The 25574-nt window shown below is 45.3% G+C and overlaps 1 protein-coding gene across 1 annotated transcript in view; it reads right to left on the reverse strand.

Annotated features, from left to right (window-relative positions):
• The window catches only part of SLC41A2 (solute carrier family 41 member 2), a gene marked incomplete at its 3' end in the record, with an annotated part of 69195 nt that overhangs the window by 29095 nt on the left and 14526 nt on the right, over nucleotides 1-25574 (reverse strand). Inside the window, exons 5-7 of the mRNA XM_080935757.1 lie at nucleotides 22531-22677; nucleotides 13247-13394; nucleotides 10868-10947 (exon numbers count right to left, since the gene is read on the reverse strand). Of these exons, the coding sequence (XP_080791883.1) occupies nucleotides 10868-10947; nucleotides 13247-13394; nucleotides 22531-22677 (375 nt within the window). The remainder of the gene's footprint in view (nucleotides 1-10867; nucleotides 10948-13246; nucleotides 13395-22530; nucleotides 22678-25574) is intronic.

The following is a 25574-nucleotide window of genomic DNA, read 5'->3' on the forward strand; positions in this document are numbered from 1 at the left end:
AACAACAGCAAATGTCACCCAGAGCACATGCTGGGTGTGGCGGGGCACACCTGTAATTCCAGCACTGGGGAGGCTAAGCAGAAGAATTTTTAGTTATGTTCAGCGACATAACAAGGTCCTGTCTCAGACTCAAACAATAAACATGACAATTTCAAAGGAGCTCAGAGGAGCTGGAGAGGGGACCCAAGGTCAGTTGCCAGCACTATGTCAGACTCCAAGAGATCTGACACCTCTGTTTTCTGCAGCATCTACACTTACATGCAAATACTACCCCACACACATATAAATAACATTTTTTAAGATAAAAAAGACAATCACTTAGAACCAGAGAAACAGTTCAGTACACAAAACCCGACAACCCCAAGTTTGATTCCCAGACCCCACTGTGAAAAGGCAAGGACCAATTCCAGAGACTGTCTTCAGCCATACCCTCACCACCACCATCACCACAACCCTTACCACCACCACCACCACTACTACCACCACCACCACCACCATCACCACCACCACTACCACCACCACCACCACCATCACCACCACCACCACCACCACCACCATACTAAGCAGGCTGTCTTTAGCTCCACCCACACACACCAACAACAATACTAAATGGATGGCTCTGTACACTGTGTGTTCAGATGCTGATTTCTGTGCCCAGAGATCTGCTGCAGTCCAGAGGTTGGTATTGTCAAGCATCTTCTGTGTCAATGTTACAGGGTCTCTGGTGGGGACCAGGAGACAGGACTCATCAGACAGAGTCCCAATGAGAGAAGGTCACTAAGGGAGGAGGGACGGAGCAGGAGCAGCCAGGGCAAGACTAAGATGGCAGCTAACAGGGCACATGGCTGGGTAGTAAGCAGCACAGTTGGGTTAGAATAGGTGAGAACCCTGCCCAGCTATAGTGCAAGAAGGTGTTTAATAAATATACCAGCTCTCTATTCGGGAACAAAGGAGGCCTGGTACTTCTACAACTAAATTTAAGGTAATTGGACAGAACTAACTCCTAAGGCTGTCTTCTGGCCTAGACACATACACACACACACACACACACACACACACACACACACACACACACAAACAACCACCATGCTAAACTTAAAAATAAATTAATTCAATTTATCATAAAATATTTTTTAAAAAACTACATCTACAAAGTTCTGGGCACTCTTCTAATGAAAACAACTTTCTTTAAAATTATGTTTAAGAATCACATGGTCAGGCAAAGTCACTGTCCTCTGCAGATCCCAGCTTCAGCACAAGGACCCGAATCCCGCCCCAGCCATGAACTCCTTTAGTGATGGGCACCTTTCAGACACTTCCCTTTATAATGTGAATGTACAACAATCCTTGTAAGGATGTTGAAATTGTTATTTCATTTATTCATGGATATATGTTAATTGCCAACATCATCAACAACAAGCAATTTACACACAGTCTGCTCCTAACTCACTGTTTCCTATTGTAAACCCTTCACTTAGCATGATGCCAAATTCTGCCTTTTTTTATTTGGAGTCATCTGAGAGGAAGGAACCTCAATGCCTCCAGAAAATTGGGGTGCAGGCTTGCGTGTATAGCATTTTCTTAATCAGTGGGGGAGGGCCCCATCCACTGAGGGTAATGCCATCCCTGGACAGGTTGGTCCAGGATTCTATAAGACAGCAGGCTGAGCAAGCCAGGGGAAGCAATCCAGTGAGCAGCATCCCTCCATGGCTTCTGCATGAGCTCCTGCCTCCAGGTTCCTGCTGTGTGTGAGTTCCTGCCTTGATCTCTTTCAGTAACAGACTCACCTGAAGTGCACACTGAAACAAACCATTTCCTCCCCAAGTTCCTTGGTGTCATCATAGCAACAGAAACCCCAAGACAGGCGCAGTCCTGCTGTGCACTTCCGGCTGACCTGGAAGTGCTTCAACCAGGCTGAACTCAAACTCACAGAGATCCACCTGCATCTGCCTGCCGAGAGCTGGGACTAACAGTGTGCATCACCAACTTAAAATGACACGTGCTGAATTTCTCCTGTGTGTTTACGTTCATGTGCATGTGTGTACTCATACATGCACATAACTCACATGTGGAGGCCACAGAGGAACCCCAGGTGTGTGTGTGTGTGTGTGTGTGTGTGTGTGTGTGTGTGTGTGTGTGTGATAAAGGTCTCTTCCTTACCATCGTCTTGCCACTGTGTACTCTAGGTTAGGTGGCTACAAGCTTCCAGAAAGTCTTTTGTCTGCACACTGTAGGTGAACTTATGGTGCTTAGATTTTATCTGTGTTTGGGGGCAAATTGAATTCAGGTCTTCAGAGCGACACCACTGAGCCATTGCCCCAGCCCCTGCTTAATGACTCTTTTTAAAATATTTATTTATTGATTGATTGATTGATTGATTGATGTGAGTACACTGTCGCTGTTTTCAGACACACCAGAAAAGGGCATCGGATCCCATTACAGATGGTTGTGAGCCACCATGTGGTTGCTGGGATTTGAACTCAGGACCTCTGGAAGAACAGTCAGTGCTCTTAACCACTGAGCCATCCCTCCAGCCCATGACTTTTGTATTAGACGCTTATGACAACTATTTTTTAAGTCTGGAGTTTTCTGATCAGAGCTCACTTCTGAGAGTAAGCGATGAGATCAGAGAACCCCACAACTAGCAGGGACTGAATATCTGCTGACAGTACACCACAAGTCTGGTAACTCATTCAGCTGAGAGCGAATCAAGCATCCCAGCAACGGAAAGAAACGGGAGCATTTGCCCTGAAGCGCTGTTACAGAGATTCTGGGAAAGCAGAGATGAAGACTGGACCTTGCAATCATCCAAGGAAATCCGTGGCTCACAGCCTCTCAAAATGCAGAAGAATCCAACAGCAAGAAAGCAAAATATTGCAGTTAACATTTTTCAGTGCCGGCCACAGGAATGAGTGGGACCTCTGTTTCTTGCCTTCTTCACTGGGGACCCTGGGAGCAAGGCTCCATCTGGTGTCTCGTTAGACACGGGATGCTTCAGTGCACATATAGGCCGCATGTGCTGTAAGGCTTGAGCCTACCTACCACAGCTATGGCTTCGCAGAGACTGAGCTGTTAATGATTGCTTGAAGCTCTCTCTGAAAGGCACAGGTGCCTTGGCAGAACCCTACGGAGGGGCGTTTATCACTTCTGTGCCAACATATGCTAGGGACTAACACATGGGATAAGGCACCTCAGAGCCTTCCTCAGTCAAGATCACAAACACGCTAGTGCTTTCTCCTGACAAAGTGAATACCATGTAAAGAAAACGGCGGAGCCAGTGAGCGACTGGTAAGAGACAGCCTTTCACGGTCTCGTCAGGATCGCTGACAAGTAATTTTTAATTACTGCAAAATTATTACCTTGGAACAGCTTTCTTTGATGTCAGTGTGCTTTCTTGGTACTGTTTTATACACTGTCGCTTTTAAGAACTTGTTATTAATATAGCTTTTGAATTATTTAAATCCACAGACACTAACTGCATGATTAAAGGTAGCAGGAGGCATCTAAAGATAGTCTCATAAATTAAAAACATCAGAAGAGACAGCCTGTCGATATTAGTGAGACTCCTCAGCATCGGGGGGCCTAGTTTTAGGTATTCTGTGCTGGGGTACGTTCGTCGATCATGCGAATACCTGATGCTAAGAAGAAATTAGCGGTTCATCCAGGGACTCCTTTCAGCTTTGTTTCCGGTAAACGTCTCACGCTCCCGGCAAAGATTATATCACAGGTTCTAGCAAGAATTCTTTTTGCACGCTCTCAATGGAACCTAATACAAAAGTGCATCTCCTTAAAAACTGTGTTTGCTCCCAATCCCCCCCCCCCGGGAGTGATACAGCCCCTCTGCAGGTGCTGTGTATGTCAGCCCCCCATCTTGCCCCTGGAAGATCGTCCTCCAGGCAGGGTTCCCCACCAGACCTCACGCGCTGTAATTGCTCTTCAGTTTGAGAGGTGCGCTCTCCGTTTTCCAGTTTTCTGGGTGCAGGCAGAGGCCCTTGCATCTGGGTGTGGCCGGTGCATTTAGTTCCTGTTCTCCATGCACTGTCTTTATTTCTCTAGTGTGATTACTGGCTAATGACGACCTCTGCATTTCCATTCCAGCTCATTCGTCTCTAATGTGGGCCAAACACTGTGTTCTTTTCATATATAAAATGCATATATTGTATATATTCCTTAGTGCATAAAGAAAATAGTTTCTCTATACATATTTGTAATACAACCGTGTGATAAATATGTATATGTGTAACTTTATACTACGCAGCATTATATAATGGATATAAATAGATATACAGGGAATCTGCAATGTTAATATTTATGTAGCCATCTTTGGGAAAGTTATTTTAAATGGCTCCTTCAGAAAGTGGTAGTGGGGGGAAACAGTTTAAAAACCACTGCCTTAGGTTAGAACCCCTGGTGTGAGGGGATGAGTTACAGGCATGTTGAGACAACCCAACTCAACTAAATTCTTAGAATGGCCACAGTGTGTCCTTCAGCCTGGGACATCATCCGAATATGGCAGAGGCTGAGAAGTACTGTGTCATGACTGGATCTGTCTCCTTGACTTGGGACAGTGAGGCTTCAGCCCTAAGTCCCTCCATCTTAGTCCCTCACCCAATCCTTCCTCCCTGTTCCCACTCCTCGGGGATTCTTTCTCTCAGGCTGAGAGAAGGTGTGGCTCGTCTTTCCAAGGCCTTCGCACTCTAATATTTAATAGACACACTCACAGGAAGGCAGAGGCAGGCGGATCTGTGTGAGTTTGAGGCCAGCCTGATCTACAAAGCAAGTTCTAGAACAGCCAGGATTGTTACAGAGATGAAACCTGTCTTGAAACAAACAAACAAACAAAAAGGTGGTGGTGGTTAATCCCAGCACTCGGGAGGCAGAGGCAGGTGGATCTCTGTGAATTCCAGGCCAGCCTGGTCTACAGAGTGAGTTCCAGGACAGCCAGGGCTACATTGAGAAGCCCTGTCTTCCCCTCCCTGCCCCCCAAATCTATAAAAAAGGTCTTTTCCCTCATGGCTGTGTAAAAACAAGACTGGTCACTGGAATCCAGTAGCTCTACTGGAATTACCCACAGATTTGGCCGGGTTCTCGCTCTTGCCGTGTCTGCTCTAACCACCATGGTCTGATCTGGACATATAGGCTGAACACTTGCCATCAAAGGCTTCATTAAGTCGGACTAACTGACTTACATGGGTTATTCAATAGTGTCTACCCAGTGAAACCGGGCATGCTGTCTTTGTACATGAAGAATAAAAACAGTGAAGACCTTTAAAAAAAGAAACATGGATTAAGCAAGTATAGGCTATAAAGCATCATGCCTGGGCCCTGCTGTGTTTACAAGGAGTGTCCCCTCTCCTCCTGCAGTGTCCTGCGGTCCTCCCTCCCACCCCCCATCACATGCAGTCCTCCCTCTCACCCCTTCCTTCCCTATCTCAGGCAGTCCTCCCTCCCATCCCCTCCCCCCCATCTCAGGCAATCCTCCTTCCCACCCCCTCCTCCCCTATCTCAGGCAGTCCTCCCTCCCACCCCCTCCTCCCCTATCTCAGGCAGTCCTCCCTCCCACTCCTCCTCTCCATATCACAGATGCTTTAGAATCTTCCATACTTCTGCATTTTTGCATTTTCTTCAAATTGTGTATTCCTAAACAACACGCCACTTAGTTTTCACGCTTGTAGGATTTATATAAAGGACATCGCACCGTACACTGCATTCCCAGGATTCACGGCGCTTTCATTCACTTCCCCTATTAATGATACCCCACTAAGAGGCTCCACCTTCACTACCTGAGCTTTACTCCTGAGCCGTCAAGTGCACAGTGCTCTCACCCTTGCAAGGATGGACGCCCAGGTCAGCCCTCCCTTCCTAATATTTGTTTACTTTTTGGGGGGTTGAGTTGGGGTCAGCTTGCAGGTGTCCATTCTCTCTGTCCATTATGTGGGTTCTAGGCTTGGTGACAAACCCCCTTCTCCCTGAGCCCATGTCACAGGCCTCAGCTCTTTCTCCTGCCTGCAAATAATTCTCTTCTGGTCTTTAACTCCCACCTAATGTGTAAAGATGCCGTGTCTAAATATTCCTATCTAATATAGGAGGCTGAACACACAGAGGACAGGGCAGATCAGTCTTAAGTCAGGTCTCTAGTTATAGCCAGGAGAAATTATTAAGGAAAGAATGAATGTTGCCCACATTGCTAAAATCTTTACATAAACAGAAAGAGCCTTTTTTTTTTTCTATTTCTGCCTCCTTACACACCTTAACTGTTCCCTCTAAAGTCTGTGAATTTGTTTTATGTTCTAAGTTGTGTTATTTAACATGATAATGTCCTCTGATTCAGTAACATGTAGTTTGCAGCAAAGGGAAATTTATTCCTTAACTCATTCATTTATTCATATAACAATCGCCAAGCCTTATCACTGTGGGCGTTATTTAGAGTCACAGACAACAGAAGTTATCATTTGAAATAAATGCATGTTATACAACTGTGTGTCAGGGAAGCGCAGAGAAGGGAACACACAGCTCTGTAAACACTGGCCTCAGGAACAGGCGCCTCTGTGACTGTGCCCTGGGCACAGGAAGGACAGGGAGAACAGGTACAGCGGTGTGATGTAGAAGGGGTGCTCCTGACACAGACCACTCAACAGGGAGACCCTAATGTGAGGAGGGGGTGAGACTGGGCCAGAGAGTTAGACTAAGTAACTGATGTTTTACTCCACAGGAGGAGAGAGGGAAGTGTATCTTCAAGCAAGGACACAGTCTGGTTTGCCAGAAAAGTAAGCTGTTCTTATTATCATCATTATCAATATTATTATCATTATATACTGTTTGTATGTATCAGGTGCCCGCTAAAGCCAGAGGACAACTTGCAGGAGCCGGTTCTCTCCTTCCACCATGTGGGTTCTGAGGAATACAACTTAGTCTTGGTGGCAAATGGCTTCCCCACACTGAGCCATCCCACCAACCCAGAAGATAATGTTTACAGCAAACGAATAGCAGGATAAATTGAATTCGAGAAGGGTCAGAGAAGTAATTAGTGGGGATCAACTCTGGAAAAATAATGACTGAATATAAAAATTAAAAAGTCTAGCCCGCCTCTCATACAGCCTTCCTTCCTTGCCCCATCCCTGTCTCACCTGCCAGCTAGGAAAACAGGAGGGTGACCTTCACTCTCCTTCCTGCCCTCCAATTCCAGCCCCTCCGCCTCATCCTCAGCCCTGAAGCAGAGGTCCTGCCCATCTTCCCACTCCTCCTCTATTCCCTATGGACTCTACAGGTCCTTATGGCAGACCCAGCTTTCTTCCCTCCTGTGGACCCTCAGTCCTGTGCCTTTCTAGCCCATTGCTATACCTTCCTGTCAGCTCCTCAAAACCTAGAAACAAATTCTACCGAGGTCCCCAGTAGCCACATCTAACAGGGACTCAGAAGCAACCCTACCAGGCAACCCACAGCCACCATAGGGTCCTAAGATCCACAAAGGGCCACAGAAATCAATAAACAGAAAACCACTCCCCAAACCCAAGATATCAACAAGAAGAATTACAATCACACAGCTGAAGCACAAGGTAAGGGCTTCAAAATAGCTATCATGAGCATGCCCAGGCCTTAAAGAGGAATGAATAAATCCATTAATGAAGTCTGTGAAAGATAAAACAAAATGTGAGATGAAAACAGTTCAAGGCATGGGGATACAAACATAAAGAAGGCTGCACTGGCTGGTTCTGTGTCAATTTGACACAAGCTGGAGTTATCACAGAGAAAGGAGCCTCAGCTGAGGAAATGCCTCCATGAGATCCAGCTGTAAGGCATTTTCTCAACTAGTGATCAATGGGCAGGGCCCAGCCCATTGTGGGTGGAGCCATCCCTGGCCCAGCCCATTGTGGGTGAAGCCATCCCTGGGCTGATAGACCTGGGTTCTATAAGAAAGCAAACTGAGCAAGCCAGGGGAAGCAAGTCAGTAAGTAACATCCCCCCATGGCCTCTGCATCAGCTCCTGCTTCCTGACCTGCTTGGGTTCCAGTCCTGACTTCCTTTGGTGATGAACAGCAGTATGGAAGTGTAAGCTGAATAAACCCTTTCCTCCCCAACTTGCTTCTTGGTCATGACGTTTGTGCAGAAATAGAAACCCTGACTAAGACAAAGGCACAAACTGGAACTGAAAAATGCAGGAACCTCTGAGGCAAACCTCACCAACAGAATACAAGAGAGAAGAGAAAATTTCAGGCATAAAGACAAGTGAGAAGAAATGATACCTTGGTTAAAAAATATTAGACATTTAAAAAATAAAAAATAATACAGGCATAAAAAAAAGATCCAGGAGATCTGGGATACTATGAAAAGACCAGATTTAAGAATATTAGGAAGGAAAAGAGGTCCAGGAAATATTTGCAACAAAATCATAGAAGAAAAATTTTATACTCTAAAGGAGGAGGTTTCTATTGAGGTACAAGAAGCATACAAAACACCAAAATAGACTAAACAATAAAGTCTCCTCATAATAATCAAAACACTAAACATACAGAAGAAAGAAAGAATTTTCAAAGCTGCAAGGGAAAAAGACCAAGTGACATATAAAGGCAAACCTGTCAGAATAAAACATGAATTTTCAATGGAGACTAATAACCAGAAAGGCCTGGACAGACATCCTGCAGATTCTACAAAACCACAGATGCCAGCCCAGAGAACTATACCCAGTATAATTTTCAATTACCAGAGATAAACATTCCATAATAAAACCAAATTTAAATAATATCTATCTAAAAATCAAACTCTACAGAAGAAGCTAGAGGGAAAACTTCAACCTAAAGAGGTTAACCACACCCCGCAAACACAAGGAACACATAATCTTAGACCAGCAAGTCAAGTTGGGGAAGGAGTGGGCATACTACAGTGACAAAATAACAGGATCAACAAACACTGCTCAATGATAACTCTCAATATCAGATGGTTTTAGTACAGAATTCTACCAGATGTTCAAAGAAGAATTAATGCCAATACTCCTCAAATTGTTCCACAAAATAAAAACAATGAGCATTGAACAATTTTTATCCTAAATCACATAAAGACCCAATAAAGAAGACCAATTAAACTTCTCAATAAAATATTTATAAACCAAATGCAAGAACATATTTAAAAAAGCCATCCAACCACTCTTGAAATCAGTCTGAAGGATCCTCAGAAAATTGGTCATAGTACTACCTGAGTATCCAGCTATACCATTCCTGGGCATGTACCCAAAAGATGCTCCAATATATAACAAGGACACATGCTCCCCTATGTTCACAGCAGCCTTATTTATAAAAGCCAGAAGCTGGAAAGAACCCAGATGTCCTTCAACAGAGGAATGGACACAGAAAAAAAAAATGTGGTACATTTACACAGTGGAGTACTATTCAACTATTATAAACAATGACTTCATGAAATTCTTAGGCAAATGGATGGAACTAGAAAATATTATCCTGAGTGAGGTAACCCAATCACAATCCCCCCCCCCAAAAAAAACCAAAAAACCCCACACATGGTACACACTCAATGGTAAGTGAATATTAGCCCAAAAGCTCGGATTACCCAAGATACAATTCACAGACTACTTGAAGCTCAAGAAGGACAACCAAAGTGCAGATACTTTAGTCCTTCTTAAAAGGAGGAACAAAAATATTCGCAGGAGAAAATATGGAGACAAAGTTTAAAGCAGAGACTAAAGCAAAGGCCATCCAGAGACTGTCCCACCTGGAAATCCAGCACATATACAGCCACCCAGACAATATTACTAATGTCAAGAAGTACATTCTGACAGGAGCCTGATGCAGCAGTGAAAGGATGGTTCCAGTGCAGGGGGAGGTGAGCCATTGTATACACAGATGAACAAGCCAGCCTTGTGAGGGGCAGAAAATGTCATGGTATAACTTTTCATTTGAATATAGAAAGTTAAATCTTTAAAAAAGAAAAACAATACATATGGCAACTGTGTGGTATGAGAATTACTTTTTAAGGCATGCCAACCCGGGCATTTCTGGAGTCCATCTTAATAACCACCGCCTCCAAAACCAGTGGAGATGGATTGAACAGTCTTGCTCGGCATAATTCATGAAAATCCTTCAGACTACTTTATGTGACTCTTTAATGTACATGTTATATTTAATATAAGGATAATTTTCATTTTGTGCTGAGGAGAGGCATAGTTCACAGGGACCAGCGGATCTTAGTGGATGGAATGAGGTCCGGCAATGATCAACCCTGGCTAACTCTGCTTCTTCCAAGACAACCAATGAAAGCAAATGCAAGAACAGCAGACAAGCAGGAAGCTGGAGAGGGGCCCAGCGGTGAAGAGCAAGCAGCGCTCTTGTGGAGGACCTGGTTTGGCTCCCATCGTCCATGTGAGGCACATAACTTACACGTATGGAACTCCAGCGCCAGGGAGATAAATCCCACGCCTGTGGCCCCTGCAGACTCTGCACTCACATGCATACACCACACAGACCACACATACACTCGTAATTAAAATGATTTTTTAAAAAGCTAGGTGTAGTGGCACACACCCAGCACTCAGGAGGCAGAGGCTGGATCTCTGAGTTTGAGGCCATCCTGGTCTACAGGACATTCAGGGGGGAAAAAAAATAAATAAAACCCACCAGGTAAGCCAAACTACTGTATTTTGTCACATTAGCTTTAAATGAGGAGGTGTGCCTGTCAAGCCAACGTGTAACAAAAATTGAGAAGCAGCTCTTTCCCAAAGTATTCTATGCAGTGAGACCAGGGAAGATAATTTCCACTCTGGGTTACACCTGGTTTGAACAAACAAATGGAAGGCATAAGAGACCATATCTGTGGGTCTCTAAGAGTGATGTCATCAAGAGACAACACCTTTAAGTCTTACCATTGATAACTGGTGTGTAAACAACAATCCCAACCAAGTTCGGGTCAGATACAGTTGTGTCCAGAATAAGGCCCCCGATGCTGAAAGGAAGAAAACCACACATTAGGGAAGAGAAATGAAAAATGATTTCAGCTGGTTTTGAGATTCAGAAACCTCCATTTTGTACGGTTCAATGTTTGTGCAGTGTAAAAACCAAACACACACCCCCTCCCTCCAAATAAAGGAATATTCAAAGTAGAAAGCGATGTTAAGAGAAAAGTTGGGAATCAAGCACGGCCATGGTGCAGGAGGAGCATTCTGCGGGTGACGAACTGACTACACAAACACAAAGCCTTGAGTTTAGAAGCCAGCACCCACATAAAAATCCACGTGTGAGAAGGGGACCTGAGATGGCAGGAGGCAGACACTGAAGGACCTCCGCGGCTCCCTAGCCAATCAGTGACCTCCGAGGCTCCCTAGCCAATCAGTGACCTCCGCGGCTCCCTAGCCCATCAGTGATCTCCGCGGCTCCCTAGCCCATCAGTGATCTCCAGGCTCAGGGACAGCCTGTCTTAAAAACTAAGAAGAAAAGGGGATAAGGTACAACAGAAGAGATCTGGGCGCTTGGTGTTGACCTCTGACCTCCGCAGGTGCATTCCTGGGCTCACAGAAGCATACACTCTGATAATACACTCCCAATAAATAAATAAAAAATGCTGTAACCATCAGTTATGTGTGTGGGTTTATTTCTTTCCTTTCCCCTACCCCTTTGGGGAACAGGGTCTTGTTATATAGCCTAATATGGCCCTGGACTTACAGCAATCCTCCTGCCTCAGCCTCCCAAGTGCAGATATGTGTCACAAATTTCAGATTATACATATGTTAATGACACTAAACTATCTAAAAGGACCTATAAGGCACCCTTAACTATTTCTGGGGTTTAAAACAGCAGGACTAATGGTCCTTTCATAGCTTTCTGCATAGTGTTTTGTTTTGGTTTTTTGTTTTGTTTAAGACAGGCTCTCACTATATAGCATTGGCTGGCCTAGAGCTTGCTAGTAGACCAGGTTAGCCTCAACCTCTTAGAGACCCCCCATCTCAGCCTCCTGGGGCTCAGGTCATACTGTCATCTATTACTGTTCAACTCAAACTCTAACTGCATTTTCATTTTTGAACTAACTAGGCATGAAAGAGCAGCTTCTATTGTGCTAAAACTAGACTGACTATAATGGTATTACCACCGAGAGCTGACTTGAGAAGTCTGGCAAGCAAGAAGGTTGTTTTGATGTAACACAGTAGCAAGCCATTCACTTTCAGTGTGTAGATAGAACTTGGAGGCTTGGTTAGGATTCTAAAGGTTTTATGAGCTGGTTATCTTCAGTCTGTGGTTTATTTACTATAATACAGTGCCATAGGAACCTATTGCCCAAATGTCCCCCCCCCCAAAAAATGTCATCTATTTACAAAAAAAAAAAAAAAAAAAAAGAGCCGGATGCTGCCCCAGGATGGATTCAATGGTCAAAGGAGCAAAACCTCTGATGTCATCAGACAGTAGTCCCACTCCCAGACTTTCTGTGCACTAGGAATTAGTTTCTACTGTAGCTTCTATGTTTCTAAGTACATGCAGAAATGCTATTTCTTAATGTTAGTGGTAGACCTCTATCTAGTGACTTCTTCCTATGGCAGATGAGAATTCTCCTCTCAGCTCCCACAAGGCTTCTCTCTGTAGCCTGTCAATCATGGTGAAGCCTTCCTGATACATCAAACCCATGAAGTAATCGTTGATCTATTCCACAGTTTTGTTTTTAATTCTTAGAGATGCTTCGTCTGCTGCTCTCTGTCCCCTACACTGTGTGGCTGCTCTCTGTCCCCTACACTGTGTGGCTGCTCTCTGTCCCCTACACTGTGTGGCTGCTCTCTGTCCCCTACACTGTGTGGCTGCTCTCTGTCCCCTACACTGTGTGGCTGCTCTCTGTCCCCTACACTGTGTGGCTGTTCTCTGTCCCCTACACTGTGTTGCTGCTCTCTGTCCCCTACACTCTGTGTCCTGGTCTTGAGGACAGAGGCACAGCAGTCAGTCTTTCTCTCCTTCCATGCTGGATTTTGACTTTTGTATGAACCAAATCCAAATCCCACCTAAGACTCTTAGCTCACCACACTTAAACAGGACATGCTCTCTTTCCCAGACTACTGTTTTCATCAAGTGTGGACTGAACATGTTTCCATAGAAACAGAAACACATCATTTGGGAAGACTAATGCTCCGTCTTGCAACTGTATTAGGCTTCATCTAACTGATGCCTTATTTCCAATCCAAGACACTTGTTTAGTAAGTACATACCTACACAGACATGACTGCTCTCCCCTCCCCCACCCCTCCCCTCCTCCACCCAACGCTCACCTGCTTATGACCATGGCTGTTATGACAGGTTCCCAGCCTGAGTGGAGCACTGTCCTGGTAGCTGGGTGTTTGGCAGCTATGATAATCCAGATAGGAGTCAGAGCCAAGAAAAAGGCACACACTAACGGAGAAATGTAATAATATGTCTCTAGGGGGAAAGAAAGAGAAGCATGTCAACCCCGCCTTTCCAATAGTAAATCTAAACAGTAAAAAACCACTTTACCAGATTTATTATCAAACACAGTAAATGTCTTACATTTTCTACATACTTAAATTTTAGATCTATAAATAAAACTCGGTGCAAGGTACAGTGGCCCATCCCCCTAGCCCAGCCCTCAGGAAGATGGAGCTGGAGAACCACAAGTTTAAGACTAGCCTGCAATACAGCATATTCTAGGCTAGCCTGTGCTTCACAGCAAGATGTTCTTTAAAAAATATCAAATAATGTAACTGAAAGAAAAACACATTAACTCCACAAATATGGGATAAGAGTGCACTCTACACAATAGCAAACAAAGGCCATCACAATGGACAAGAGGAGAGCGGCCACCCTGACGTGGCAGAGACCTTGCTGGGCTTCTCTCTGCACACGCCTGGGTCATTCACCCCAACTCTATTTTCACCTTCTGAGAGTGGGCTCGGATACACAACACTTCACGGAAAAGATTCGAGATACCATTTCTTCCCCTTCTATTTTGTTTGTTTGTTTGTTTGTTTTTGAGACAGTGTTTCTCTGTGTAGCCCTGGCTGTCCTCGAACTCAGAGCAATCCCCCTGTCCCTGCTTCCTGAGTACTGGGATTACACTGTCCAACTGTATCCATGCCATTTCTAAACAAACTTTTACATGAGCTCTCAGAAATACTGTGTGTGTGTGTGTGTGTGTGTGTGTGTGGTGTATACTATCTTCTAGCACCAGACAGAAGACACTGCAAGACCGGAGACAAGGGAAGAAACAAGCCCTCAAGTTGCTCTAATTCTTACTGAAGGCTCACAGAGTGAGGCTGGGCAGCACTACAGAGCAGGAGAGGAAACGAATGGCAAGGACGTGTACACAGTGTGAACTCCACACAGACAGAAAAGGGCAAGAGCCCAACGACGCTCCACAGCCTGTAGACAGTGGAATCATTAAACAAGAATTCCCCGACATGAAGAGGAGAGGACCCTTGGAACCCAGAGCAGTAGCAGAGACCCGAGAAAGGTCCGTCCAAGGAGGAGGAATGCACTGGTGGGGACAGGTTGAGTCTAGACGTCCCCAGCATAACCTTGAACCAGGCCTCACAAAGCTCATGCTATGCCACAATCAACGGCCCACAGGAATGAAGTCAACACTGGGTAACAGACAGAACTGGACACTGCCCAGCACGGTGCCCATGGTGCCCAGCAGCCGGCCAAAGTTTAAGCTTGGAATATTCGACTGCAAGAAGACCTCTGAGATATTTTACTTTAGCTCGCTTCTCTCACAATTTATTTTCCTCAAGTACCTAAAGTAAGTTTTACAAGTCTAGCAATTGAAATGTATAAATAAGGTGACTTGCTTGGTCAAGTGGTACACACACAATCACAAGTTCAAGGCCAGCCTAGGCCGCAAAAGGGACAGCACAAGACAACAGCAAACAGTAAGGCAGGGTTCTCAAGAAGGCTCAGAGTGAAAAACTTCCGGGCAAGCCTCACACTGGGATTTGATCCCCTGAATCAACCTAGTGGGAGAAAATGGGTTCCCAAAAGCTGTCCATTGACTTCCACATGAGCACTGCATACAAACAGATAAACACATACACACGCGCGCACACACACACACACACACACACACACACACACACACAAACACACACACACACCTTTCCACAGTCACATAGACAGCCACACAGACCGTGTGCACACACATCAGGCTTCTCTGGGTAGTGAACCGTCCTGGAATTGGAACATGGTGAAGGCTGATCTCGGGTGACCTCCACTGAGCTGTCCACACAAGAAGAGAGCTGCACAGCAGGTGCTCCCTGGCTCTGAAGGGCTTTGGTAGTAAAAGGAGGCAAGCAGAAACGGAGAAATACGGGGTGAGTGCCCATGCTGGGTGAAGCTGAGGGTGTGTAAGCTTTTAAGGACCTTTTCATGTTTGTGGCTCTTCTGAGAGTACACAGGTATCACCAAGTAAGTTTCTGCAGCATGGAAAAAGTGGAAAACTCATCAAGAAACCAAAACTTCCTGATGACTGTGTTCTATTTCATTCTGACGTTTAATTGATGTCATAAAATTAAAGAATTACTTTTAGAAAACCATTAATGGCACAATTAGCAAAAGAAAATGGTCAATTAAAAGCTGAACACAAACATCTGCATCACATTAAATGGTAAGATAATGCCCCCTTTCTAAATGAGACATGTTTAGTAGATCCTGGTTAGAAGAGTGTTTTGTATTAAAACATCCATACTTGGTGAGCATTGTGGTAAGCTGCAGACTGACCCACGGAGATCCCTGGAAACGGTTAATGTTACCAGATATGATAAAGTCAAGGTTTCGTCACGAGAAGGCTGTGTGGGTGACCTGAGTGTGTGATCACTGGCATTCTTGTAAGGGGGAGCCAGGGCAAGGCGTAGCTACCGAGGGAAGGGAGGTGTGGACAGGAGGCTCTGCAAACAATGAGAACCAGCCGCTGCCAGGCAGGAAGGGCCGGGAGGAGACCCTCCCTGCGCTTCTGGAGGCGGCCGGCACTGTCAACACCTTGGTATCTGTGCTACCTGAGTCCTGTTGGACGTCTAACCTCTAAACCTAAGAAAAGACCCAGCAGAGCTCACGTGCAGCTTTTATCCTGTGCTGAAATAAAGTGCAGGAGAGTAGAGGCTCACCAAGCCGAGGTTGTGCAAGTTACTGATTCCGCTGAACTGCCATACACAGTCACCCTTGTGTGGTCCCAGCTCCCAAACAGCACAACATCGGCAGCGCTTCCGGCCACTCCTGTGTCATTTCTTGAACAGCATTCACCGTCATCTAAAGTCTTCTAACTATGGAGTGACACATTTTACACACCACCGCTTCTGTGTGACCAACCCAGGAACACACACTGTACACTTTTCTCCAAATGCCCGGTCACAACCGTGACAACTTTCCTGAGAACTTATGTTCTAAAAATCACTCACAGGTGGCACATGGCTTTAAATAAATCACCAGAGCACAGTGACAGTCAAGGTAAGTGTGGACCCTTCATGCCAGCATTAGTCAACATCCAGTCAAGTCCCTGACACACACACGTGCGTGCATGCGCGCGCGCGCGCACACACACACACACACACACACACACACACACACACACACACACACACACACACACATGGCAGCCAGGGGGCGCCTCATTATTCTCCAGAGACTGAGACATCTGAAGCCAATGGCTGTCACAGAGCTTTAGCTGGCCACCATCCGGAGGTAACCGGAACAATAAAAATTAATCTGACTTTGCTTCTCAGATCTTGCCTAAAAAGAGAAAAGCTGGTAATTTTTTAAAGACAGTAAGTGTTCCCTCTCTTTCGATACGAAGATTTTATTTTCTGTCTCAACCAACCCCGTTTCAAATAAACTTCTGTAGTAACCACCAGTGACTAAAAGAGAAGAGATCTGTTACTGTCAACTGCAGCCTTGAAAATCAGTCTGTGTGAAGCTAAATAATAAAGCGTGGCACTAAAAGTCCTTACCTAAAATAAGGGGTATTTCCCAACCCTCCGTTTACTTTTGTACCTGGCGTATATACCATACAGCATATAGACCATATAGCTTATAGGCCATAGAGCATATAGACCACATGGGTGGCCAAGGTGTGTAAAAGCTACATCAGCAACTATAAGACAGCTGGTAGGAACCATACAAAAATGACTGATAATTATGTCCCAGAATTCAACCTAAGTGCATCTTACACAGAAGCAAGAGATAAATGGGCCGCCCATCAAGGACACGGTGACTGAAAATAACATGCACTCAAAGAGCACATAGGTCCTGTTGTCCCCAGCACATCAGCAGGACACTGTTGAAGGGCCTCCTGTCTCAGCTCCCCCAGGAACAAGGACACCAACTGTTCTTCTCATCTGTGCCTTCTGGCAAACAGGACTATAAAGTCCACACACCCAAATGGTAGCAGCCTGCCTGCTCTGCATCTAGAGTAACCCAGGAGACAAAGCCATACCGCCACCCTGACATAACCCACTATCAAAAAGAGATGCGCACCCTGTGAGAAACCAAAAATTAAATCTTTGGCTTTTGTTTTGTTCTGTTTTGAAGACAGGTCTTCCTGGGTCTTTCCAGGCTGGCCCAGAATTCACTGTAGACCAGGCTGGCCTTGAACTCAGAGCTCCACCTGCCTCTGCTTCCCTAGTTCTGGAGTTAAAAAATATGCACTACCACGCCCAGAACGACAGTTAGACCTTATTCGGATGATCTGGTGCTTGCTTAGAGTAGATGGATGTCTGCTCTTCCCAGAACTAAAAATGTTATCACAGTCTTATCCTCGGGAATAAAACGTTTTCCCGAGTCTTTCAGCCCCAAGAACATCCTGACAGCAAAGCTGTTTAGACCAGGGAACTGCTGGAAGGTGTAAAATTCTGTTCAGATGAGAGAAACACAACCTCCCACTTACAAAGGCACATCCCACTTAGTGACGTGTCGCCAGCCAGAGCCGGGTCTATGCTTTGATGTGCGGTGTGGTTTGTCTTTCTCTTGCATTCCTAGTTGTTTAATGCGTAGTCAGTCACTCCAACTGTCTCTACTGCACCCATTTCATCACTGAATCCTCTCCGAGGGTGGCTCTGTCATATTCTACCAGGCTATTTGATATTCTGGTACTTTTTTTTTTTTAAACAGCCCAAAAGGTCTTACTCTTAAGCCCAGAAGGTATAGCAATGCAAAATATTATTGGTTGAGGTTTTCCCAGCTCAGAGTCAGAATAAGTCCTTCGCTGTGAAGAGCGACTGCTCAGAGACAACATTTCCGTTTTCCAGGGATGCAGCAAATGGCAATGATGAAATGGCGGTGACCCTGTGCTGAGGCCAAAGTGTCTGTTATGACCTGTGACTTGAACCCCACTCCTTTCCCGGATGTAGACGGAGAATCTCACACACGCCATCATCAATGTCCTCCAGTCAGAACGTCCCCATCCACCCCCTTGGTGCCTGCTGCAGTGTGGATGATTGTCCTACACCCTCACAGCCTGTGACTTTACCTTATCGGTCTGTACTCCTGTCCCATGCACCTCAGGAACCTACCTCACCTTCTGGTCCCATTTACTAAAAGGACATGGGGTGCCTCAGAAATCCTTTAAACTCCACAAGTCAAACTCCTACATGAGGTCACTGCTAAAGACACCGGAGCACAACCCTCCGGAGCAGCCCACGCCCACGTCTTGGGTAGATAACAACCTTGTCCTCCATGCTTTCTCTCCCCTGAGGCCAAAGCATAAATGCTTGTGAAAACGTTCCCTCGATCAGCTCCAACTCTGTGATGGAAGGAAATCCAGACACAAGAAAATGGAAACAGCAGCAACCGCGGTGCTATTCCGGTTGCTGGCCGGGTGATAGAGTCTAATGGCTGCCACGGTCACTGTGCGTGGAACAGTACCCTGTGAATGAATCACTGCCTTTGCACTTCCCAGCCACACACCAAAGCACACTTTATTCATATGAACCAGGGCTCACCTTCGGCAGCCCCTCTTCTCTCTCCTCCTGATCCGCACCTGGAATCCGGTTCCTGCCATTTCTACTTATCAGGAGTGATGCTACTCTCTGGAGCTCTTTACTGAGGCAGGACGTCCTGCACAACTCCTCACACCTCTTGTCCTCCTGCAAAGGGGGCTTTGCTACAACCAATCATATTACTGGACAGTTACCGTGCCACAATCCTTAGGGGGGGCACTCGGATAAATTCCAGTCATATGAACTAAATCATATTCAAAAGGAACACTGTACTTTGTACAGTGTACGGGATGAGGCTGAGCGGACACGGAAGGAGCAGGTGCTCTTCCCCGGGACAGTCACACGGCGATGGTCCTGCAGATGCAGTTCTAACTCGGCTTGCTCTTGTTTCACTGAGCCCTTGTCCACTCTTCCCGGTGCTGGTTCTGGCAGATGCTTCCTCAGCGACCTGATAAAACACACTGGGGCGCGTTCTCTTGGAACGATTCACAGAAGCCTTTGTTGTCTGGGGTTTCCATTGTTTACCATGTATTTATGTGTGCACTTTATCTGCGTTGTTGAGACCTGTCTCACTCTGGCTTCACACTCGCGGTAATCCTCTTTTCTCTTTAATTACTTCTCCGGTGTACCTGCTGTGTGTCTAGTCAGGTCACAGTAGGTACATGTTTACAGAGATGTACCTGTTCCCAGAGGCTGGGGTCTTGGCACGTAATCCTTCATAACACCCCGTGACCTCCCCCACATACTCTGCAGCACCCATTACGATGCCTACGCTTTCTTTTCTGTTCCTACTTAGAGTCTTTTCTCTTCTTAGTCTAGCTATGATCTTGCCAATTTCCTTCCCTTTAAGAAAAACCAAGCCATCATTTCTTGATTTGTTCTGCAGCTTTCAAACTTGGTTCCTCCCTTCATGCCTCCTCTTGACTCCGGGCACAGTTGGCTTTGCCGGCTCCCTGCTGTGTGGTACCCAGCTGCCCGCCATCTTTGTCAACACAGGTGTTTGTAGCTATGAGTGTCCTCCCAGGACCTGCCTGTACTCCATCCAGTGGGTTATGGACCCTGTCTCCAGGTTCATCTGACTTAGGATGTGTAGTTTCCATTCTGAGTTCTCTGACCGACCACTTGCTGGAGGCATACTGTTGAGTTTGCATATAATTATCTACAATCCACTTCCCAGTCCCACGCCATCACAGGGATGCGAGGCAGGACATGATGTCTGCTTCCCGAATGTGTGAGCGCTTGCCTCGTGGCTTGATATGAAGTCTATTTGAGAAAGTGTTCTATGCCCATAAGAAGAAAACATGTCATGAAGCTGCTGACTGGAACACTTCGTAGACTGTCGGGCTCCTGTGGACCAGAATGCAGGTCAAGGCCAGTGTTTCTTCACTGGGCTTCTATCCAGTTGACCAACCTACCCACTGTGGCAAGGGAGGTGCTGGAACCCCACTGTTCTTGTACTGTTTCTCCTTTTCCCTTCCAACCTGTTAATAACGTAGCACTGACATCGGTACATACAGATTTACAACTCCTGCATCCTCTTTGGGAACTGATCCTGTCAAACTTTCCTGTGTCCAGTTCTCCGAGCAGTGTGGTTGGCAGCCTCTTATAGCCAAACCTTACAGCTTCCAAAAGAGCCTCCTTTCCTCTCTGCACACTGCTCAGTGTGCCCAGAGCAGTTCAGAAATTCAACTTTGCTTCCGAGGACCAGGCTTCTCAGCAAGATGAGTGGGAATCTTAAAAACTAAATGTGCCTGCTTCTAATCTGTGTGTTCAGAATGGAAATGCTGAGCTTCTGAGGCCCCCTAGTGCTCAGGATGCAATCGCTCTGGCAACCCAAACACAAATGAACACCTGTAAACTGTTAAAATTAATTGTAAAATTAACCAGTAGACCATTTAAAAAGGAAATCTCTTGGGGGCATCAATTACGAAGATGAAATGAAAAGGATCCGGAACACTGCAAACTGAATGATGTTAAGCCAACCTTCAGAAGGTAAATAAAGGCTTGTAGTATCCTAAACAACGTTTAATAATATTATTGTCTAAGATTATGGACTCAAGCTAAGCATCACTGCATCAACGCACAAGGTCTTGGGTTCAATCCTCAACTCTGAAAAATAAAGTGGTGTCGGATGTTCTGGCTCATACCCGCCATCCCGGGACTCAGAAAGCTTGAGGGACAGCCTCGGACCAATGGTGAGACCCGACGGAGACCCAGTCTCAATGTGGCACCACATAGCACTGAATGTACTGAAAGCTTTCAACAACAACACATCACAGTTTAGTTCTGGACTCTGGGACAACGGACTGAGGTGCATATTTTACATATCAAAGCAGACCTGGCCTCCAGGTTTTACCAGCAGATTCTCATCCCTAACAGTCCCCAACCCTGAATTTTCCAGCCCAGGGGCTGGGCTTCCCTTCCCCCAGAGGCTCCTCCCAATAGAATCCAGACATTGTGGGTTCTCCCCTCCCTTCCCCCTCTTTCTTCTCCTTCAGTTCTTCCTCTTCCTCCTCCTCCCTCTTCACGGTGCCCTTTCTCTCTGCTCCCCACCTCCAACCATGGTGACATGGTCCTTGAGGCCAGGGAATTCTCCTGAGAGCAGCTTCCCAATAAATCTGCATTTAATATAATCTAATTTAGCTTGAATTGGCTCTTTTCACTGGCAGAGAAATAACCTATCAATTATGATCATTGCATTTATTTATTTAATCTGTGCAGTTGTTTTATCTGCAGGTATGTCTGCATACCATGCACATGCCTGATACATGAGGAAACCAGAAAAGGCCGAGAGACCACCAGATCATCTGTGACTGGACTTGTTTGTGGGCTGCCGTGTGGGTGCTGGGATTACAGACTTGTAGTGTCTTGTCCAGTTAATCTGTGGCAGGCAAGTCTATCCTCTTAATAGAGCCAGGAGAAACCCTTCATCCTTCCTTTTCTCTTAGGCCCCCCCTCAGAGCAGGAGAAACTTCTCTAGCTTCAGAGTTAGTCAAAGGGGCACTGAACACCCTGTTTAGGATCTTACAGCTTCCTTTTGATGACAGGGTCTCACATGCTGGTCCCAAATTCACAATTCTATCAGCTATCCAAGTGAGTGTGTGCCACCATGCCTTCCTAGACAACCTCTCTTCTCCGGTAAAAAAAAAATAACCATTAACAAATTAAAACACACAATCGCACACACACACACACACACACAAACACATACATACACATATACATGTGCACACGTTCAAAACAGTAGAGGATAACTCCTAAGTGGCTACCCAACTAGAAAAAAGGACAGAAATGATGGAGTCTGACAGGCTTGTGTTCAACTACAATGCCAGTAATAAAGAAAGCTGAGTAGCATATATAACTCCTATGATCCTCTATTTTCTCAACTGATGTTACAAAGGAAAAAGATTGCAGAAGATAAACATTACCTCAGAGTTCTGAACTCAATAAGGGAAAAAACATACATGAGAACCACAGCACATAATAAACACGCAGGCTACAGAGTTGTAGTCAGTTTTGTTCCTAGTTCTAACAGATGAAGGTCACCATGGTGACATTTTACATTTCTCTTACAGACTCTGAATAATGCCATGTTTAGTTTCACATTAACTTACCAAGACAGGAGTACAAACCCTGACTTATCCAAGCTAATATGGCGAGAGTTATCAGATCACCAAAACTGGCAGCAATGGGTGTGGCCACGTTGTCAGGGTTTATGCCTGTCTTCTTGGAGCCAACGATAACTCCAACCATTATTATTCCTAGGAGAAAGAACACTAGTTACCTTTGATGCCGACTTGGAAAATCCATTCCCCAAATACTGAAATACACAGCACGGATAAACAGCACACTGGCTTCAGTTAAAATGCTCAAATAAAGTGACTGAGCAAACAAAACATTCTATTGTAAACACTTTGGCAAAATGCCCTGCTACAAATATAAGAGATCACACAACATATTAGTTCAGTGTTGCATTGACTATAAAGCTAAAATTTCTAATTTAATGGAATATATGCTTTAAATGTAATATATATATTGATATTTATATATATGAAACCAAAGATTTAAATTTTAACCCTTGCAGTATGAAAATGTTAAAGAGAGAGGAGTCCTATTTCTGTGCATACCAAAAAAAGCCATATATGGTAACTAAAAATGCTTCTTTTTATTTTCCAAAGCGAAGTATAAGGAAGCAGGACATAATTACAACATAATTACAATTTGAACTCCAGAGTTCAGAACAGAGGATACAAGATACTCTTGGGAGATAATTTGTTCAGTGGTTAAGAGTACTTGTTCTTGCAGGGGACCTAAGTTCAATTCTCCGTACCCACCCGACACTCTGGTGCACAGACATACATACAAGCAAAATATAGACTCATATACAGCAAACAAAATAAAAACTCAAAGAGAGAAAGAAAAGACAGGGAAATGGCAGGAGTTGGAGAAATAGCTCAGTGGTCAAGAGCACTGACTGCTCTTCCAGAAGACCTAAGTTCAATTCCCAGCAACCACATGGTGGCTCACAACCATCTGTAAAAGGGTCTGGTGCCTTCTTCTAGTGTGTCTAAAGACAGCAACAGTGTCACATACATAAATCTTTAAAAAAAAAAGGGGGGGGGGGAGGGAATAGCAAGAATTTTTTTTTTTTTTTTTTTTTTTTTTTTTTTTTAACAAAGTAATTAGGCTAGAGACGGTTCAGTCATTAAGTGCACTGGTTGTTTTTACAGGAAACCTGAGTTGGGTTTCCAGCACCTACATGGTGAATTGCAACCATATGTAACTCTAGTTTCTAGGGTTACACTTTCTTTTAGTTTCCAAGGGCACCAGGTATGGGCATATTGCACATACATACATGTAGGCAAAACATTAATACACATAAAATAAAAATAATTAAATCTTTAAAAAATTCAAAAAAGAAGACGGGGGTGCTGCTATATGTCTTTAATCCAAGAATTTGGGAGGGAAAGGCAGAACCCAGTGGCTAACTCCAGGCTAGCTGAGGACATCTGACAAGACCCTATAACAAAAACCAACATAAATAAGAAGTTTAGAAGACACTTCTTTTCTTTTTGAGACAGGATCTCACTGTGTGGCCTCTGCCAGGTCCTGGGACTTGCAATGTGGACCAGGTTGGCCTTGAACTCACAAAGACCTCTGCCTCTCAGTGATGGAATTGAAGGTGCCAAGTACAATCCAGTTTACAAGATACTCACTGGCTCAAGTTCCTGTTTCTAAGCCAGCAACGGACAAAATGTGACTGAGCGCTTACAGCGGTCTTTATTTTCTCGAGAAGAAATAAACAGCGCCTCACCACACCTTTGGAGGACCTGTGGCAGCAAATGTGTTCCGGCATGCCGGCTTTGCGGGTGATAAGCTGAGGTTCTAGGGAATGGGGTTTAAACTCTTGCCAAAGGCCACACAGTTTGTGATTCTGGGCCAGTACACACCACTGTAGCTCACAAAGCCAAACGTGCAAGCTGCAGAATTTGTGCCTTGCACCAAGCGATGCTCACATCTTATTCACCGGGGCTGCTCTCTTCATAGTGCATTTGAAGAGGGAAAGGAAATGTTTCCATAGCCTTGTGAGGTGCTATCCTACAGAAGCCTTACCCCAGGTCAGCACTACCTGGAGGCTCTTCTCTGGCCACGCCCTCCTGGCAACTGCACACACAGCCAGTGGACAGCTGGGAGCCGGGAACCCGAGCTGTAATCTGACTGTGCTGCTGAAGGAGGCGACGCTGCCCCCTATGAAGTGTACTTTACAGTACCTGTGTACCAAGCGACCGTATAAAGTGAGCAAAGCCACATAAAGCAAGGAGCATAAAAAAATCCTCTTAAAAATCTGAGCTTTGAAAATTGTAGATATTTCACACATGATGTACTGAAATGTTCTAAGTGTCACTTTCTAAAAGAAAGTCAGAAAGAGGTTTATTATCATTATTACTTTAGTACAGCAAGATCTACCCAGGTGTGATGGGTCATGCCTTTGATCACAAACAACTGGGAGGCGGAGGCAGGGGCATTTTTGTGAGTTTGAGGCCAACCTAGTCTACATAGAGAGTTCCAGGACAACCAGGGCTACATAGAGAGATCCTGTCACTAGAGGATGATGTCATTATACAACAAGGCAGGTAGAGTCTGTCACTGGGTGAGAAGGTGGGGAGGGAAAGAGTCTAGTAAGGAGGAAGGAGTAGGAGAAATAGGACATTCGAGAGGAGGCAATATGGAAGCCGACTTTGATGCTTCTCTTGGCACATCTGTATTTGAATAAGGTTGATATGAATATTTTATAAAGGATGGAATTGTACAGGATCAGTTGACTTATCTAGGTGGGAAAATTATACCATTTGGATCAGAGTATTTTGATGTGTTCTTTGATGTGGCGACTTAATTGAGTTTAAACGGGGTGTAGTGGCGGGACGCACAAAGCCTGCCGTGGAGTTGGGAAGTGTGAGTGTGCAAGGCCTGGCAGCAACGTGCCAAGGGGAAGTGAGTAAAAACAACACGCTGGGGCGGTCTCGGGCCACCCGGGACAGAAGCAGCCGGGGCAGGCGGAGTGGACTGCACTTGGGTCTGTCAGTACTTAAGAGGCAGTGGGGAGCTGCTAAGATACAGACACCTCGCAGTGACATGTGGCCCTACAGGAGCTGGCACT

The sequence above is a fragment of the Micromys minutus genome, assembly GCF_963924665.1.
Source record: "Micromys minutus genome assembly, chromosome: 22".
Lineage (NCBI taxonomy): Eukaryota > Metazoa > Chordata > Mammalia > Rodentia > Muridae > Micromys > Micromys minutus.